This window comes from Aegilops tauschii, chromosome 6, assembly GCF_002575655.3.
Source record: "Aegilops tauschii subsp. strangulata cultivar AL8/78 chromosome 6, Aet v6.0, whole genome shotgun sequence".
Classification (NCBI taxonomy): Eukaryota; Viridiplantae; Streptophyta; class Magnoliopsida; order Poales; family Poaceae; genus Aegilops; species Aegilops tauschii.
In genome coordinates this window covers 437,924,621-437,943,823 of record NC_053040.3, presented here as the reverse complement: position 1 = coordinate 437,943,823, position 19,203 = coordinate 437,924,621, and the positions used below count along the sequence as shown (strand labels likewise).

The 19,203-nt window shown below is 44.8% G+C and overlaps 1 protein-coding gene across 1 annotated transcript; it reads left to right on the top strand.

Annotated features, from left to right (window-relative positions):
• Positions 1–14,982: 14,982 nt before the first annotated feature.
• Positions 14,983–18,413, top strand: LOC109772463 (peroxidase 27). Its single transcript, XM_020331148.4, has 4 exons — positions 14,983–15,328; positions 15,407–15,761; positions 17,720–17,844; positions 17,934–18,413. The coding sequence occupies exons 1-4, from the start codon at positions 15,080–15,082 to the stop codon at positions 18,234–18,236; spliced, it is 1,032 nt and encodes a 343-aa protein (XP_020186737.1). The 5' UTR covers positions 14,983–15,079; the 3' UTR covers positions 18,237–18,413.
• Positions 18,414–19,203: the final 790 nt, after the last annotated feature.

The following is a 19,203-nucleotide window of genomic DNA, read 5'->3' as shown; positions in this document are numbered from 1 at the left end:
AAGATAGTGGGTTCATTGCTATCTAAAGTTTTAACCTCTTCAATCCCACTTTTACCAATTTTAGCATCAAGATCTAAAAACTCCGAATTTTTGGGACACCTTCTAACTAAAGTTGACTCATCTCCAGTCCCATCATCATCAATATTCATATTGCAAAACAAGGATTTAATAGGGGACACATCAATAACTTTTAGATCTTCATCTTTATTCTCATGAAAATTAGAAGAACACGCCTTCACAAAGCAATCTTTCTTAGCACGCATCCTAGCGGTTCTTTCCTTGCACTCATCAATGGAAATTCTCATGGCTTTGAGAGACTCATTGATATCATGCTTAGGTGGAATAGATCTAAGTTTCAAAGAATCAACATCAAGAAAAATTCTATCCACATTCCTAGCAAATTCATCAATCTTAGGCAATTTTTCTACAAGCAAAGCATTGAAATTCTTTTGGGAAATCATAAATTCTTTAACACTAGTCTCAAAAACAGAGGGCATCTTATTAAAATTTCCATAAGAGTTGTTGTAGGAATTACCATAATTATTAGAGTAATTACTAGGATACGGCCTAGGATTAAAGTTTCCTCTATAAGCGTTGTTACCAAAATTATTCCTACCAACAAAATTCACATCCATAGATTAATTATTATTCTGAATCAAGGTAGCCAAAGGCATATCGTTAGGATCAGAAGCAACACTCTTATTAGCAAACAATTTCATAAGTTCATCCATCTTTCCACTCAAAACATTAATTTCTTCAATTGCATGCACCTTTTTACTAGTAGATCTTTCGGTGTGCCATTGAGAATAATTAACCATAATATTATCTAGGAGTTTAGTAGCTTCTCCTAAAGTAATTTCCATAAAAGTGCCTCCCGCGGCCGAATCTAAAAGATTTCTAGAAGCAAAATTCAATCCGGCATAATTTTTTTGTATAATCATCCACAAATTCAAACCATGAGTAGGGCAATTACGTATCATTAATTTCATCCTCTCCCAAGCTTGTGCAACATGTTCATGATCAAGTTGCTTAAAATTCATAATATCGTTTCTAAGAGAGCTGATCTTAGCGGGAGGGAAATACTTAGAGATAAAAGCATCTTTGCACTTATTCCAAGAATCAATACTATTTTTAGGCAAAGACGAAAACCAAGTTTTAGCACGATCTCTAAGAGAAAACGGAAATAGCTTCAATTTAACAATATCATTATCCACATCTTTCTTCTTTTGCATATCACACAAATCAACAAAGCTATTTAGATGGGTAGCGGCATCTTCACTAGGAAGGCCGGCGAATTGAGCTTTCATAACGAGATTCAGCAAGGCATCATTAATTTCACAAGATTCAGCTTCGGTAAGAGGAGAAATTGGAGTGCTAAGAAAATCATTGTTGTTGGTATTGGCAAAGTCACATAATTTAGTATTATCTTGAGCCATCGTGACAAGCAAGCAACCCTACACATGAGCAAACAAGAAGCAAGCGAAAAATAAGGCGAACGGAAAAGAGGGCGAATAAAATGGCAAGGGTGAAGTGGGGGAGAGGAAAACGAGAGGCAAATGGCAAATAATGTAACGCGAGGGATAAGGGTTTGTGATGGGTACTTGGTATGTTGACTTGTGCGTAGACTCCCCGGCAACGGCGCCAGAAATCCTTCTTGCTACCTCTTGAGGTTTTCCCTTGAAGAGGAAAGGGTGATGCAGCAAAGTAGCATAAGTATTTCCCTCAGTTTTTGAGAACCAAGGTATCAATCTAGTAGGAGGCCACGCTCAAGTCCCTTGCACCTACACAAACAAATAAGAACCTTGCAACCAACACGATAAAGGAGTTGTCAATCACTTCACGGCCACTTGCAAAAGTGAGATCTGATAGAGATGATAAGATAATATTTTTGGTATTTTTATGATAAAGACTAAAACTAAAGAAAGCAAAGTAAACGGAGAAAGAAATAGCTTGTTGAGGGAAGATTAATATGATGGAAAATAGACCCGGGGGCCATAGGTTTCACTAGTGGTTCTCTCAAGATAGCATAAGTATTATGGTGGGTGAACAAATTACTGTCGAGCAATTGATAGAATTGAGCATAGTTATGAGAATATCTAGGTATGATCATGTATATAGGCATCACGTCCGTGACAAGTAGACCGACTCCTGCCTGCATCTACTACTATTACTCCACACATCGACCGCTATCGAGCATGCATCTAGAGTATTAAGTTCATAAGAACGGAGTAAGGCTTTAAGTAAGATGACATGATGTAGAGGGATAAACTCATGCAATATGATATAAACCCCATCTTTTTATCCTCGATGGCAACAATACAATACGTGTCGTTTCCCCTACTGTCACTGGGATCGAGCACCGCAAGATTGAACCCAAAGCTAAGCACTTCTCCCATTGCAAGAAATATCAATCTAGTAGGCCAAACCAAACTGATAATTCGAATAGACTTGCAAAGATAACCAATCATACATAAAAGAATTCAGAGAAGATTCAAATATTGTTCATAGATAATCTGGATCATAAACCCACAATTCATCGGATCTCGACAAACACACCGCAAAAGAAGATTACATCAAATAGATCTCCAAGAGAATCGAGGAGAACTTTGTATTGAGATCCAAAGAGAGAGAAGAAGCCATCTAGCTAATAACTATGGACCCGAAGGTGTGAGGTAAACTAGTCACACATCATCAGGGAGGCTATGGTGTTGATGTAGAAGCCCTCTGAGATCAATGCCCCCTCTGGCAGGACGCCGGAAAAGGCCCCAAGATGGGATCTCACGGGTACAGAAGGTTGCGGCGGTGGAATTAGGTTTTCGTGGTGCTCTTCGATGGTTTGGGGGTACGTAGGTATATATAAGAGGAAGAAGTAGGTCGGTGGAGCCAAGAGGGGCCCACGAGGGTGGAGGGCGCGCCCTCCTGCCTCGTGGCCTCCTCGTTGGTTGCTTGACGTCCACTCCAAGTACTCTGGATCACGTTTGTTCCAAAAATCACGTTCCCGAAGGTTTCATTCCGTTTGGACTCCGTTTGATATCTTTTTCCCGCGAAACACTTAAATAGGTAAAAAAACAACAATTTGGGCTGAGCCTCCGGTTAATAGGTTAGTCCTAAAAGTAATATAAAAGTGTATAAATAAGCCCATGAAACATCCAAAACAGAATATATAATAGCATGGAACAATCAAAAATTATAGATACGTTGGAGACGTATCATCCCCCGTCACCGTCGAGGTCGCGCACGCTCAATCCCCTCGGGCGGATCTCATCGCCGGCCATGTTGGCCCCGCCGTCGCCCAACGCACCGCTGCGCCTGCCCGCAAGCGGCAAGGCAACATGGTCGTGTAGGGCGGGAATCTGGCTGCCCCCGCCACGAAGGCCCGCGCTCCGGGCGCCAACGTCGCTGCGCGACCCTGGCCGGCGGCGGAGAAGGTCACGAAGGCCACCAGCGTAAAGAGGAAGAGGATTCCGGCTACAAAGAAGCCGCTTCCTTTATCCACTCCCACCGCCTCGGAAAAAGGTTCCCCGGCGATGCCGCTCAACGGTGCTGCTCCCACCGCAGGCGAGGTGTTTGACGAAATGGCCGGAATGTATGCGTCTTCGGTCATGGCAATTTTCTTTGCTTTTCGCCATTTGCGATAGCTCGTGACTTGTTGTTCACTATAGCGGCGGTACGAACAATGCGACTGTTGAGTTCGTGACCTTGTTAGACACCAACGCCGTTGACATCGATCAAGCCCCGTTCGCCGCATTCGACTACAATGAAACGGGGGGCAGTGTGGATGATCATGGTGATGAGGAATAAGTGGAGGAGATCGATGAGGTAGCGTATGAGCAATCGCAAACAAAAACTGGGAAAAGCCAGAGATCGAAGAACTACACGATCTTGGAAGATCAAATCCCGATCAGGGCATGGAGTGTGGTGTCTCTTGATGCATGCACGGGTACTTCTCACACCGCCAAGAGGTATTGGCAAATGATCGAAGATCAATACTTCGCCATGATGGCAAAGTACCCCAATAGGACTCCACGCACATTTCGGTCACTTCAAGGGCTTTGGGATGTGATCAAGCCTATGTGCAGCCGTTGGGCAACTTGCTTGGAGCAAGTACGCAATGCACCTCCAAGTGGAACCGTGGAATCCGACTATGTCAGTTTGTTTTGCCTTTGTTCAAGTTGTGTACCACATGTTGCATCATATGAAATGATTGCATCATTTAAGTTTGTTCAAATTGTGTAGGACAAAATTGCCCAACATAGATACAAAGACATGGAAGCTTCGGAAGGCAAATTCTTCAAACTAGAGCATTGTTGGGACTTGATCAAAGAGTGTGAGAAGTGGAAGTTGATCGACAAAGAATCCCCACCGAAGAGAGGTTCACTTAAAAAAATGGATGAAGATGAGGATGATGATGGCCCAAGAAATTTGAACAAGCCCGATGGCAACAAGAAGACCAAGGAGAAGATGAAGAGAGAGCACGAAGCATCGAGGTTGAGGGAGAAGATTGATGTCATGGTGCAATCAAATGAGTTGATGTTGTTGAACTCGTTGGAGATCAAGAAAGAGCTGGCCAAGAAGAAGGCAAGGGAGAAGCAAGAAAAGTGGCAATTTCTCAAGGAAGAGGGGCTGCGTAAAGCGGCCATTGAGGAGAGAAGAGCACGTGCCGCTGAAAACAAAGCCATGTCCAAGTTGCTCGCCAAAGAGAACAAGATCATGACAATGAACTGCAATGACATGGACGACCTCACCAAAGAATGGCATGATATGGCAAGGAGAGAAATCTTGAAGAGGAGAATGGTTGCATCGGCCAGTGCGTGTTACAGTGCTGGAGATGTTTTCTCTACTCCATATGGTGCCAAGGTCGATGATTTCGATGTGGGAGTTGGAACAAGCGCCGGAGATGGATTCGGTGGTGGCGATGAACTTCAAGATGGACTCGATGGCGCGGAGTGAAGATCGACCAAGATGATGCCGGACGTGGTCGTCACTTTTGCAAGACCCTCTTTTGCGTTTGTCCTACTAAACTGAAGCTTTTATTTGTGCGTAAACTGTGTTATGTTGTTTGAATTTGAACTTATTTGTCGGAACCGATGTCAAATTCGAGAATTGGGCGTCTTCGGTTTGCGGGTCGACGCGGCGATGCCCGAGCAGACCCCACGTAGCCGACCCGTAAAAGAGCATATTCGCCGAATATCCTCTTTTACCGGTCCATTTTGCGGGGTCTGAGTCTGGCCTCTCCAGTGCCAGCCTGCATATGCATTTTTCCGCGAACTGCAAAAGGCTTTTGCGCGTTGGGATTTTGCAGGGTCTGCTAGAAATGCTCTAAGTTAGGACCGCAATGTTCTCTAGGAGCGCTTTTTTTCCAGCGAACACCCAGTTTGCCAAACCAACTAAAAATGTTATAATTGAAAATTTGCCACGTTTCATAGAAAAATTGCCATGTAACGCATTTTAAAAACTGGAAATTGCCACATTTCATAGAAAATTTGACGTTCGTTTGATGGTGATCAGACGGCTTTGAGGGCATTCCCTGGAACCTCCCTCCCAGGGAACATTATTCCCCGGTTATCTTTTCGGTTAAGTTAACAATTTAGTTCCGAGTAACAAGTGGTTCCTATAGGAGTGCAGCCCTTTGAGAGGGTAACTGAACACTGAAACCAGGAACAAACCAAGGATAAATAATAAAATGAGAACACAATGTAACTCGTTGAGTACTTTTTTTTGTCAATGTGGTCCTTGAGATTATTTTTTCTACTGGTGACCTGTTGAGTTTTAGTCGTGTTTTTTTTGAAAATGAAATGTAGCACCTCCTGGCGTCTTCATCCATGGATGCAAACAATCATTCCATTATTAAATAAGATGTTAGATAAATGGGTCAAAACATCTTACAAACAGAGTACACAAAATGACTACTCGGTCTGTCTCGGTGCATAAGGCATGCGCGTTGTTCTAGGTCATCGATTTAAGTAGCTAAATTTGTATTATATGTAACACAAAAATATAGAAACCCATTTGCGTAAGAATCCAATGATATGCTTTCATGACATATAACACTGTTTTAGGTATTCTAATCAAGGACTTAGAACTATGCGCACGCCCTATGCACCGGGACGGGGGGGGGGGGGGGGTAACAAAGGTTGGCCCATCGCAAGAAGTGACAAAAAGACACCTATAACTAACTAGTCAAACTACCATAGCAAATGGCTTCAAAAATTTAGTTCACACTTGCACAGACGGCGTGATGTCTAGCCTGGAAGCGGGACAATTATTTTCTTGCTCAATGTCGGATCCAACCAATGAAGGTTAGAGCATCAGCATGAAGGCAACACCTTCAACAAGGAGACAATGCAACTTTGCAAGTTTTTCATTGCCGGGTCCAACCAATGAATTAAGTGTAGAACATGAGTTTTCACCTTGGATATGGAGTGGTGCTCTAGTCATTATTTTAACAGTGGATCTTTTAGTAGCTGGTCCACCCATTACTCTAAAGTAGTTCAAACCACCTCCTAGGAGGCATGTAGTCTGTTCCCCAACTTTTCAATGAAAAGAAACGCAAAGTCTTCGCGTTTTCACGGAAAAAAATAGTTCACTGTGGGGTCCTCCGTAGATAGCCACTTAGGCCATTACAAGAACTCCTCTGGGTCATGCACCGACTCGTCCAAGATCTTCTCTTATTAGACCGAATAAGTAGTCTTCCACCTCATGTCACATGCATCCACTTGACAATGAAGGGAAGAGGCAGACACAATGAGCAACCATTTTGAGATGCTAAGCCGCTTCACTCGTGGAATGAAGATGCTCGTATCATCTGCATGTTGTAATATGCAGACACCTCATCTACCAAGTGTGGAGTAAGCACGTCATGTTCCGTAAAGATACTTGTATCATCTGCATATCGCAAGATGCACACACTCCATGTACCAAGTGTGGAATAAGACCACTGACTTACGAATCCTCCTTAGCACGTGCAATAAGGATGGCCATACTAGGATCGATATTGAAGAGTATTGGGGAATCAGATCTCCTTGATGCAAACACTTCCAAGTTTGAAAGTAATGATATATAACATTATTAACTTTCACACCAACACTACTACTAGGGAAAACCCTATAGGTGACCACTTAGTAGTGGCGCCACCTATTTGACCTGCGCTACAGCTAAGCCATAGTAGCAGCGCAGGTACAGAAGGCACGCACTACTACTAAGTGGACCCCACTGTGCCCTTCGGACATGCAGTAGTAGTAACTCTTTCTCTTGGTGTTGCTTAAGTATTATGTTGCATATTATCTATGAATTTTCTTATGACGCATCTGTGTAAGGGATATAGATGATGAAGAAGTGGTATGTCGTGTACGAGAGAGGGTTCTAAGAGTCTACAATAAGTGGTCAGCATGTCAGGCCCAAATGGACCGCTTCTCGGTTAGCAGCCACAAAGGTTTTGAAAGTAAAAGTGAAGTAGAACCTAGTTACTTGAAGTTCACGCTAGCGGGAGAGAGGAAGAAGAACCGGATGAAGAACTACTTCATAATCCCTTTCTTGCTCACCGTGATCGCTTTTTCTGTTGTATGTGATCATAGTTTAGATCGATGATGAAACATGTGTATGTGATCATGTAGTTGTATTTGAGACTTGTAATAACTTGTATCACTATTTTCAATGATAATGAGACATTTGTGGAATCAGTATGATGATGCTGATGATGAGACATTGTTGTATCATATAGGTTCAATGTTGTGTATATATGTTGGACTGTATAAAAACCTATATAATTGATGTATAAATATTGTGTAAATACATAGAAAAAATAAATATTGAAATTTATAGCGGTAAGCTGTAGTACCGCAGGGCACATGCTACTACTACTTCTGTTAGCAGTAGTGCGAAGGCCACACCTGCGCTATAACTAAGTAGTAGTAGCGCAACTGAATCCCACGCTACTACTAACAGTAGTAGTAGTAGCGCGGGTTGGCGCCTATACTACTGCTACCCTGTTAGCTGTAGCGTGGGGGCCCCTGCGCTACTACTAGCTGTTTAACTCGCATCACTACTAGGCTTTCCCTAGTAGTGCGAATGTTCTCAACACACTAACACCAAACATGTCGAAAGCCTTTTGATATGCAGTGGCTCTGCAAGAAAGGTCATATGCTTTTCTCGAAATTGGCCACCAAGATAACCTCATATAGCTTCTTTGAATGAAGCTTGTGTATGTTTCATGCAAGACTACCACCCCCTCAATAATGTGGAGGCCAAGCATAAACATCTACATTGATCTAACCATATTATTTGCAGTGGCGGCAATGCATTAGTGTGGATTTTAGTAAAATATTTGAAATTCAAATATGCCAGTATAGCCGAATCTTAAGCCCACCTCCTTTTTTGGCAAGGAGCGTGACGACTCTGAAGTTGAGCTGGAACATGGGCAAATTCCCCACATACAATTCATGGAACATCGGAGTCATCAAGTCCATAAACCAGTGACAGATACAAATAGCATAAAGAAATGTAACCAACATATATATATATATATATATATATATATATTGAGAATGGACTTTAGTTGTACCAACTGACTAGGCGGCGGGACATGACTAACGCGGCTGAGGCGACTGAGGCGACCGAGCCGCCGCCGCCGGAGCCTCCGCCCGCGCCGCCGACCGCGGTGAACGAGGAGTCTGCCGAGGAGCTGCGGGAGCGGGCGCCGCTGCTGGAATCATCTCCCCTAATCACGCAGGCACGTGAGGGGGATGGAGAGAGGGTGGTGGTCGTGCCGCCGCCGCCATCGCCCCCACTAATCAAGCCGGCGCTTGGGGGCGTGATGTTGATGACATGCAGCTGAGGTGCGCCAAGCGGGCGGGCAAGCTTCGTGATATCGAGATCACTACTGGTATGTCGGTCAACACCTCTAACTCCATTTTGCATTTCTATAATAATGAAATTATTTATAATGCAAATCAGTTAGGAGTTTCACTTGGTAGTAATGATAGTGAAATTTCGAACTCTGTTAATGATCTCCTAGACTTGGAAGCGGAATGCGCTTTAGAAATGATTCGAAATTTAGCAGCGGTAAAACCCATGAATGATGCAGATATTGATGCGTTGGGTGTCAGAGTGCTCGATAATTTTTGTGTGGATCTTGCACCATCCATTCCTGAGTCTGAGGAAGAGGATGCCACTTTAGAAGATACAGTAGTTCGATCCACTGAGCCCGGTTATGAGGACCGGGTGGAGGACCATAGCAAACCCAAACGCAAGTGGAAGCGGAAGGTTTATCCTGTTTCAGCGGTTCGTAGGAGTGCTAGGATCCGTACTACTAAAAAAATTCATGATGAAATATGAAAGGAATCTTTTGGAATAGCAGAGGTCTGAAAGACTTGGCTAAAAGGAGGTTTCTTGCAGATGCGTCTATCGAGCATAGATTAGATTTTATTGCTCTCTCGGAAACTGGTAGAGATAAGTTTGCGCCCCAGTTTCTTAATACTTTATTGGGCGGTGTCGATTTCGATTGGCACTGCCTGCCTCCGCGAGGAAGATCGGGTGGGATCTTACTTGGAGTGAGATGCGATTCGCTGGAAGTCCGAAGTGTCGTGATGGGTGACTTCGCGGTTAAGTTTCGGGTTAGGTCCAAAGCAGATGGGTTTAACTTGGCTCTGGTGGCGGTCTATGGTGCCACGTAGCCCGAGCTTAAACCAGAGTTTTTGGCTGATCTTGTTCGAATTTGCGGCTCTGAGCAGCTCCCAATTTTAGTTGGGGTGACTTTAATATCATTAGGAGGAGAGAGGAAAAGAATAATGATAATTTTGACAACAGATGGTCGTTTATGTTTAATACCATTATTGAAAGCTTGGATCTGAGAGCGATAGAGCTTTCTAGTAGAAAATTTACTTGGGCTAATGCTTTGCCAAACCCGACGTTTGAGAAGCTGGATCGAGTCCTAGCGCGCGTCGAATGGGAACAGAAATTCCCTTTGGTAACGGTCCAGGCTCTCTCGCGTGGAATCTCTGATCACACACCTTTATTCGTGGACTCTGGTGAGCCAAACCACGTGGGAAACAAACACTCCTTTTCATTCGAGCTGGCATGGTTCGAACGTGAAGGATTCTTGGATCTGATAGCCAGGGAATGGGCTAAGGATGCAGGAGGTAGGACTTCCGTTGAGTGCTGGCAGAATAAGATTAGGCATTTGAGGAGTTTCTTACGTGGGTGAGCTAAGCACCGTAGTGGGATTTATAAGGTCGAAAAGGAAAGGCTGCTTACACTTATTCAGTCCCTAGGTTTAAAAGCCGAATCCACAATTTTGCAACCCACAGAGCTTCATGCTAAGCTAGAAGCGGAGATGAGATTGAAAGAGCTGCTCCGTGAAGAGGAATTAAAGTGGGCGTTGCGGGCTAAGGTTCGCAAAGTTGTCCAGGGGGACGCGAACACTCAATTCTTTCACTTGATCACTAATGACAAGCACAGAAAGAAGAGAATCTTTCAGCTTGAACAAGATGAAGGAACTATTTTAGGTCAGGATAACCTAAAATTATACATAACCGAGTACTATAAGCAGTTGTTTGGTCCTCCGGAGGATAACTGTGTGTCCCTGGATGAGTCCAGGATTGAGGATGTGCCTCAACTCACTGCTGATGATAATGATATTTTGGTTGCCCCGTTCTCGGAGAAAGAGGTGTTTGAAGCTATTGTGCAGATGAAAAACAATAAGGCTCCAGGGCCGGATGGATTTCCGGCAGAGTTCTATAAAAAGTGTTGGCATATTATCAAGGGGGATTTGTTACCAATGTTCCATGATCTATTATCTGGACAGCTTCAGCTATTTCACTTAAATTTCGGAATAATAACATTGCTTCCTAAGAAAACGAAGGCTGTGAGAATTGAGCAGTTCAGGCCGATCTGCCTTCTCAATGTTAGTTTCAAAATTTTCACCAAGGTTGGGACTAATAGGCTCACGCAGATTGCGCATTCTATGGTGCAGCAGTCCCAAACTGCTTTCATGCCGGACAGAAGCATCCTAGAAGGGGTGGTGGTCCTTCATGAAACACTCCACGAAATCCACTTGAAAAAATTAGATGGTTTAAGGTGGATTTCGAGAAAGCGTACGATAAAGTCAAATGGCCATTCCTTCAACAGGCCTTCCGTATGAAAGGTTTTGATGAAGCCCGGCGACGCCAAGTAGAATCGTTCACGCAAAAAGGGAGTGTTGGAATTAAAGTGAATGACGACATAGGTCATTATTTCTAGACACATAAGGGCCTAAGACAAGGGGATCCGATGTCTCCTATCTTGTTTAACATTGTAGTTGATATGTTGGCAATTCTGATAGGAAGGGCTAAGGAGGCTGGTCAGGTGGGTGGCTTGGTACCTCATCTAGTTGATGGAGGTGTGTCTATCCTGCAGTACGCCGATGATACGATCATCTTTATGGAGCATGACTTGGCCAAAGCGAGAAATATGAAGCTGGTGTTATACTTATTTGAACAATTGTTCGGGTTAAATATTAACTTTCACAAAAGCGAATTGTTCTGCTTTGGTAGAGCCAATGACGAACAAGAGGCATATAGGCAATTGTTTGGGTGCGCATTGGGGACTTTGCCTTTCACATACTTAGGTATCCCAATTCACCATCGTAAACTGACAAACAGAGAATGGAAGTGCATCAAAGACCGATTTGAAAAGAAACTGAGTTGCTGGAAGGGCAAGCTCATGTCATACGGAGGCCGATTAATTCTGATAAACTCGGTTCTCATGAGTATGCCTATGTTTCTCTTGTTGTTCTTCGAAGTCCCAGTTGGAGTTAGGAAAAGACTGGACTTCTATCGATCACGTTTCTTCTGGCAGAGCGATGAACTAAAAAGAAAGTACCGACTCGCCAAATGGGATATCATCTGTCGACCGAAAGACCAAGGGGGTCTTGGTATTGAGAATCTTGAGGTCAAGAACAGATGTCTTCTCAGCAAATAGTTGTGGAAGTTATCGGTAGAGACTGATGCCACTTGGGCGCAGATCCTTCGTAGCAAGTATCTTCACGCCAAAACTTTGTCCCAGGTGACAGCAAGGCCGACTGACTCACCCTTTTGGAAAGGGCTTATGAAAGTCAAATTAACCTTGTTTAATAGGACAAAGTTTATTATTGGCAACGGCGCTAGCACGCGATTCTGGGAGGATACTTGGCTCGGAGAGACCCCCCTTGCCATTCAATACCCGTCTCTGTATCGTATTGTTCAACGACGTGAGGCATTCGTTGCAACGGTACTTCAATCCATTCCCCTTAATATGCAATTCAGAAGGACACTAATTGGCAATCGTTGGGAAGAATGGCTCCATCTAGTAGGTAGACTGATGGAGGTTCAACTATCTCAACAGCCCGATAAATTACGCTGGAAACTTACTAGGTCTGGAGAGTTTACAGTTAAATCAATGTATCTTGATGTTATCAATTCAAGCTCGATTCCTAGTTCCAAACATGTTTGGGCTGTCAAAGTTCCTTTGAAAATCAAAGTGTTTATGTGGTTTGTCCATATACAAGTAATTTTAACCAAGGACAATTTGGCAAAAGCGTAATTGGACAGGACCTACTAGGTGTAGTTTCTGTGATCGGGATGAAACTATCAAACACCTTTTTCTTGACTGCCCATTAGCCAAAGTTCTATGGCGGACAGTCCATATTGCATTTAATATTACTCCATCGAGTTCTGTCAACACGTTATTTGGAACGTGGCTTAACGGGATAGGGCCCGAAACAGCGAGACACATTCACGTAGGAGTTTGTGCTTTACTGTGGGCAGTCTGGAACTGCAGAAATGATTTGGTTTTTAACAGAACAACAAATATTCATTTTTTTACTGGTTATTTTCCGGGCCACTGCGTCGATCCGTATGTGGTCGCTACTCACTCCGACGGAGGCCAGGGAGCGTTTGGTTACTGGATCTATCCGCTGGGAGATGGTAGCACGGGATATCTTCAACCGGTTTGGATGGCGGTCATGTAATAGGATAGGCAATTAGTTTACCTATCTTTCTTATACCAGCCGGTTGTGGCTTTTTGTGGCGAGTTTGTTTTTGGCCTTTTTGGCTCTTTGTGAGCTCTCCTTTATTTTCGTTTTCAGACTTTAAGACCTTATTGTACCTATTTATTTGTTTAATAAGTTGGCCGTATGCATCATTCTGATGCAGAGGCCGGGGAGTCCCCTTTTCGTAAAAAATATATTGAGAAGAAAAGCAACAATAAAGATTTGGGGCCAAAAACGGTTAGGAGTGGTCATTGAATAACTTTCTTCAGCTTGAGTTTGGATAAAAGTGCAGAAGGTATTTGCACCATCACCTGCGGGAGCCGTGAAGAGCTAGTACGACATATAATACGCTACGTACAGTACGCTTCAGCTGACTACTAGTATTATGCAACACGTCCAATGATATACCAATGAAAAATGACATACCAATCAAATTTGGGATCAAGGCAGCCATGTACCGTCGCGAACAAGACGAGCCTTGCTCAGATCTGTCTGTTCATCTCAACAGTGCACTACGACCGTACGCTCGCCGACACTGCTAATCCACCATCTGGCTCTTAAAGCCTTGCACTTAGATTAACACGTATGTCCGGCCTCTAACGAGCGCGTTCTAGCTGTGGGCTGTGGCTAGAAATGCTGCACGGCTACCAGTTGGTTGGCCATGGACATGCATGAAACCAACCTCTAGCTAGGCCTCGTGTCCTTGCCATGCTTCAACCACAAGTCATATAAGTTTCGTGCATGTGCTAATCAACTAGTGTCTCTTCGATCGCGGGTCCACGTAACATCACACCATACTGGAGTATTATTTTATTCTCTGTACTACGGTCACAACCTCTAACAACAAAGTTCAATGCATGCTGGGAAGCGGCAATGATTGACTGTCCTGCACTGCTCGAACAAATCACATGTTGACCCGGCCGGCCATTTTGTGGCATGCACGTTACACAAAACAGTTTGACACGGGTGTGTATTAATGGCACCGATAATGTGGGCAAGCAAAGAAAAAGTTATAAAATGAATGTAATGTAAAATTGCAATGTAATCGAGAGAAACAAAGTGATGAAGCTGCTAGGTGTAGGCAAGGCACGTAGTACTAGCTAGGAGATCGACGTTGAAATGTTCACGTCATATCATGATCGCCTCTGATAACGGGTGGTGGTTGAGAAACTAATAAAGCTCACATTAATCCCGCGACAACGGCGTCAAACGCTCAACGATCACACACATAGGTACTTACGGTACGTACGTACACAGTATTCTCCCTTGGAGAGAGTTAGACCTAAAGCATGCCCATGCCCATGCATACCCGAGTATGTAACGTAAACCCAATCAGACATAACAAACACATTTATTAACTTCACCAGATGATGCATGGGAGATGCATACCATGTTACCATCTAGAATCATCGTTAATGAGGTGTGTTTGCTATCTTAATTAGGCAAGTATGTAGTTGCCGTGTAAGCGATGGTACTATACTAAGTAATACAGGTATATGCATGTGTCATGTGTGATGCGTATGTCTTCACCAAATTGACATAAAGAATATGCCTCGGGGACTCCCAGCAGTCCGGTTAGCGGGCTGCTGTACAATGGGAAGACAAAGCGATCCGCCGCGGCCGGCCGTAGACTAGTGTAGTGTATCCGTGTCGTGAAAGTGAAGCTCCGCGCGACCGTATGTGCACATAGTTTTAGCTTTTTAGTTGAACCATTTTCACCGATTTGTATAAAATCCGTCATGTTTATATGAAATCCGGCCTTGTTTGCATGAATTTCATCATGTTCGTTAAAAAAGAGTTTGAAATATATGAGGCTACGGTTGGATGGCGTCCTCCTGCATCCATGTCCGCGGACGGATGCGGGAGGAAATTCATGGGTTGCCGTTGGAGATGCCCTTAGACAAGTATATATTTGTCGTATAAGCGATGGTACTATACTAAGTAATACAGGTATATGCATGTGTCATGTGTGATGCGCACGTCTTCACCGAATCACATAAAGTTAGCTAGAGAGGAGGGAGCTATATATACAGCTTGCTGGCTAGAGGTCTCGTTCGTCAACTCACCAAAGACCATATGTTCGGAGGTAGCCTAGGTAATAACATGATGAAGGGCATGGTGTGCCTGGTGGCCGTGGCACTGGTCGTCGCCGGCAGCGCTAGCATTGCGGCGGCGCAGGCGGCCGGGCTGAAGAAGGGCTTCTACAAGAAGAGCTGCCCGCAGGCGGAGGACATCGCGCAGAAGGTGGTGTGGAAGCACGTCGCCGGCAACCGCGAGCTCGCCGCCAAGTTCCTCCGCATGTTCTTCCACGACTGCTTCGTCAGGGTACACACATTCTTCAGTGTCTGCGCTGGTTTGTTTTCAAGGTCGTTGCCACCGATTTACATGTTGCTTTGGGTGTAGGGGTGCGATGCGTCGGTGCTTCTGGACTCGCCGACCAACACGGCGGAGAAGGATGCGCCGCCGAACCTGTCGCTGGCCGGGTTCGAGGTCATCGACGAGGTGAAGGCGGCGCTGGAGCGGGCGTGCCCGGGGGTGGTCTCGTGCGCCGACATAGTGGCGCTGGCGGCGCGGGACTCGGTGTCGTTCCAGTACGGGAAGAAGCTGTGGGAGGTGGAGACGGGGCGGCGGGACGGCACCGTGTCCAGCGACACGCAGGCGTTAAACGAGATCCCGGCGCCGTCCTCCACCTTCGACATTCTCCTCACCAACTTCTCCGGCAAGGGCCTCGGCCTCCAGGACCTCGTCGTCCTCTCTGGTGCGTACCACATCCACATGCCATGGTTGTTAACGTAGATGCATCGATCATTTTAGGCGTGTATACAAAAATGACGGAGAGGTAGTATACGTGCGTACGTACAACACGACCATGCATTGGCACATGCAGCTGCTGGCCATAAATGATCATGCGTGCATTTGCTTGCTCGATCGTCTCCTAATAGTACGAAAAGAACGGAAAAAATAGGAAGTACTGCCCATCTCTTGTTGTTGTTCACGAAAGTACGTATAGTGTTTTTTATAGAATAATAAAGTACGTGTAGTGCTAAGCTTAGTGTTTATTACTGAAATTTGTTCTTGTGCCAAAAAGAGGACATGCCTTGTGACACATCATGTGCAGTTGCATGCAACACGACGACTAATTAATATCACCACAGTGTTTGACAATGACTGCTTGCTAGCTCCACTGGAAAGCGGACGAAGCCGTCGGTGGCCGATCCGTTTCTCCAGGAATTGTTTTCCTTTTTCTTTCTCCCATACGGCCATACCTCTCGTACGTACCATCGACGGTCAGCTGTGTTGCAGGCAGCGTAGCTCTCCAATCAAATTTGATCGATTGATTGATTGCAACTGAAAGACGTGTCGGCTTGCCACCCGGCATAAATCACGGATTCCTTAATGATGATAGGTGTGTGCTGCTAGCAATGCACGTCACCTATTTGTAGAACTGTGTTGACAAGTTAGTAGAGGTTTTACAGTTGCTAGACGAGGTCGTTGGAGCATCGTGAATTTTCCTCATGACGTGTAACAGTGGGGATTTCCAAATATGATCCACCGTGCCATCGTGAGATTCCCACACTTCAAGTAGTATATATATAGGGTGTTAAAGCACCACGGTGTTCCTTGTGTGGCTATCAGCATGAAGTACTCGTCAGTACTAGTAAGAAGGTTGTTGTGACTTGATCGATTTTTATCAACGGAAAATCCAGTACAGATATCACCTGCATGCACATGCCAAAGATGGTGCACCCTACTTGAGGCTATCTTATTAGCTTAGAAGAATTCTAGTGGATGGGGTAGAAAAGTCACATTCAGGGCCTGTTTGGGACTGTTCTGCTCTTTAAAATTCAACTCTGCTCCGGAAAACACAAACCAAACAGGGGTAGCTCCACGATATGCTGCTCCGCAAAAAACTAGAATCTGGGGTATAACTCCTAGTTTTTTATGAAGCTCCTCAGGGGATGCTTCAAAAAACTCTAGAAGCTGGAGTTGGGTGGAAATTACCCACCACTGCCACCAGTAAGTGGATACCCCTTCATTTCTCTGCCCTCAACCAATTAAATAGATCCTTTCCACCAAATTTCACATTCTTGAAGCTGGAGCTAGATGGAAGCCAAACATTATCTTTGGTAGTGCTACAACTTCTGCTTGAAACTGCTGCAAAGTGAATTTATTGGAGCGAAACTGATTTTGATGAAGCGGAGCAGTCCTAAACAAGCCCTCAGTCACGAAGAAAAAGGGAAGTGAAGGAGAACGTTGAACGATCACGAGAGCGGTTGCGCCTAGTACTCTTCTTAGCTGGCTGAAATGATTTCATGAAGGCGACAAGACCACATAGTTCGGTAACAACAACACTGGGCTACTGATCAGAGGACGATCCATATTGGGAGGTTGCTTCCAAATTTTTGTAGATGGAGCTTCTTTCCTAGCAGTTGGTACTGTTGAATCCAATGTGGCCGTTTGGGAATGAACGGTCACGCGGAAGAGGTACGGAACAGAGAAACAGGGTGTAGAAAAGCCAGTCACTAGTGAGTGCTGGTGGGAAGGGTTAGAGTATGCATAAAAGTTTTACTTAGCATAGATGTGTTTATGTAGCAGATTAAAAGCTTCCGTTTTTTTTAATGCTAGTAATAAGAAGTACTCCCTTAGTATGGTGTAAAAACGCTCTTATATTATTGGACGAAAATAGTACTTACTGAACATGTGACCATACTCTAGGCGGACACACCATCGGAATAGGCAACTGCAACCTCTTCAGCTCCAGGCTCTTCAACTTCACGGGCAAGAACAACCCCACCGACACTGACCCCTCCCTCAACCCTCCCTACGCCAAGTTCCTCCAGGTACGCACTACTCCTACTAATCAGCACCTACCATCCTAAGTAAGTAACCATATCTTCATTACATGACATTTTATGTGTGCGGGCTGCAGGGGAAGTGCAGGCGTAACCTGCAGGCCCCGAACGACAACACGACGGTGGTGCCCATGGACCCCGGCAGCAGCACCTCCTTCGACAGCCACTACTTCGTCAACCTCAAGGCGCGGCAGGGGATGTTCACCTCCGATGCCACGCTGCTCACCAACTCCCGCGCCGCCGCGCTCGTCGACAAGCTGCAGGACAACGGCGTCTTCTTCGACCACTTCAAGAACTCCATCAAGCGCATGGGCCAGATCGGCGTCCTCACCGGCGCCAGCGGCCAGATCAGGAACAAGTGCAACGTCGTCAACTCCTAGATACCGGAAGATGCATGTGTACGTGTGTCGATGAATTGCTGACGTGGTATGTATCACAGTGTCTGGAACATTCAGGCACACTGTAACGAGTGTCTTGATGATCCGGGAGCTGTGTGTAAAACTACTAAATAATTATTTTATAAGAAATTAAAATGAAAGAAAGTATTATAGGGTGTACTCCCTCCGTAAAAAAAAAATAAGAGTGTTTAGATCACTACTATATTGCTGCGGCATATGAACATCCTATGCAGCGTGACTGCGATCGTCTCAGCCTCGAAGATGGATATGTTTCTGGCTACAGTGTGTCGACTGTCGTCCCCGTAGCGCCGCTTGGCGGCTGCCACTAGAAGGCTTTTCCCCCTATTTCTTTTATGTTTTATTGGGCATGATTGTGTTGTTGCCCCAGCCGTCGCTCTTGATAAGATGTTTGGATGCTGGTTGTATGGGCCGTTGCTTTATGTATAAAGCATGACGAAAGCCTATTTCAAAAGAAAGAAAAAACATGTTGGTTTAACGGAAAAAGGGATTTTTCATCCAGTCATCATATCGAGGTGATACAACTGTACGTACTAAGTGAATGTCCGACCTCATATACACAACCCACAAGTTGAAAAGAAAGAAAATACATAGTTTGTTATGAAACAATAACAAGAATCCGCCTAGGATCAAGGATAAGTGAGTATAACGTGATACAGAGCCTTAGGTGCCCCCATTATACGAGCTCCCGCGAGCCGTTGGATCTGAAATCCGAGGGTTAGGGTCATAGCCGAGCTCGTAGATTTACGCATAAATATCATATTTCTAGAGGGCTTTCTGCAAATTTATAGGAGTTCAACCAATTCCCCTTCGATCTCAAATCCAACGGCTCGTGGGAGCTCATATCGTGGGAGCACCTAAAGCCCAGTATCACCTGAAATTTTGCTGATCAAGGATGTCTTGTCCAGAGACTACATCGACATCCATGGTG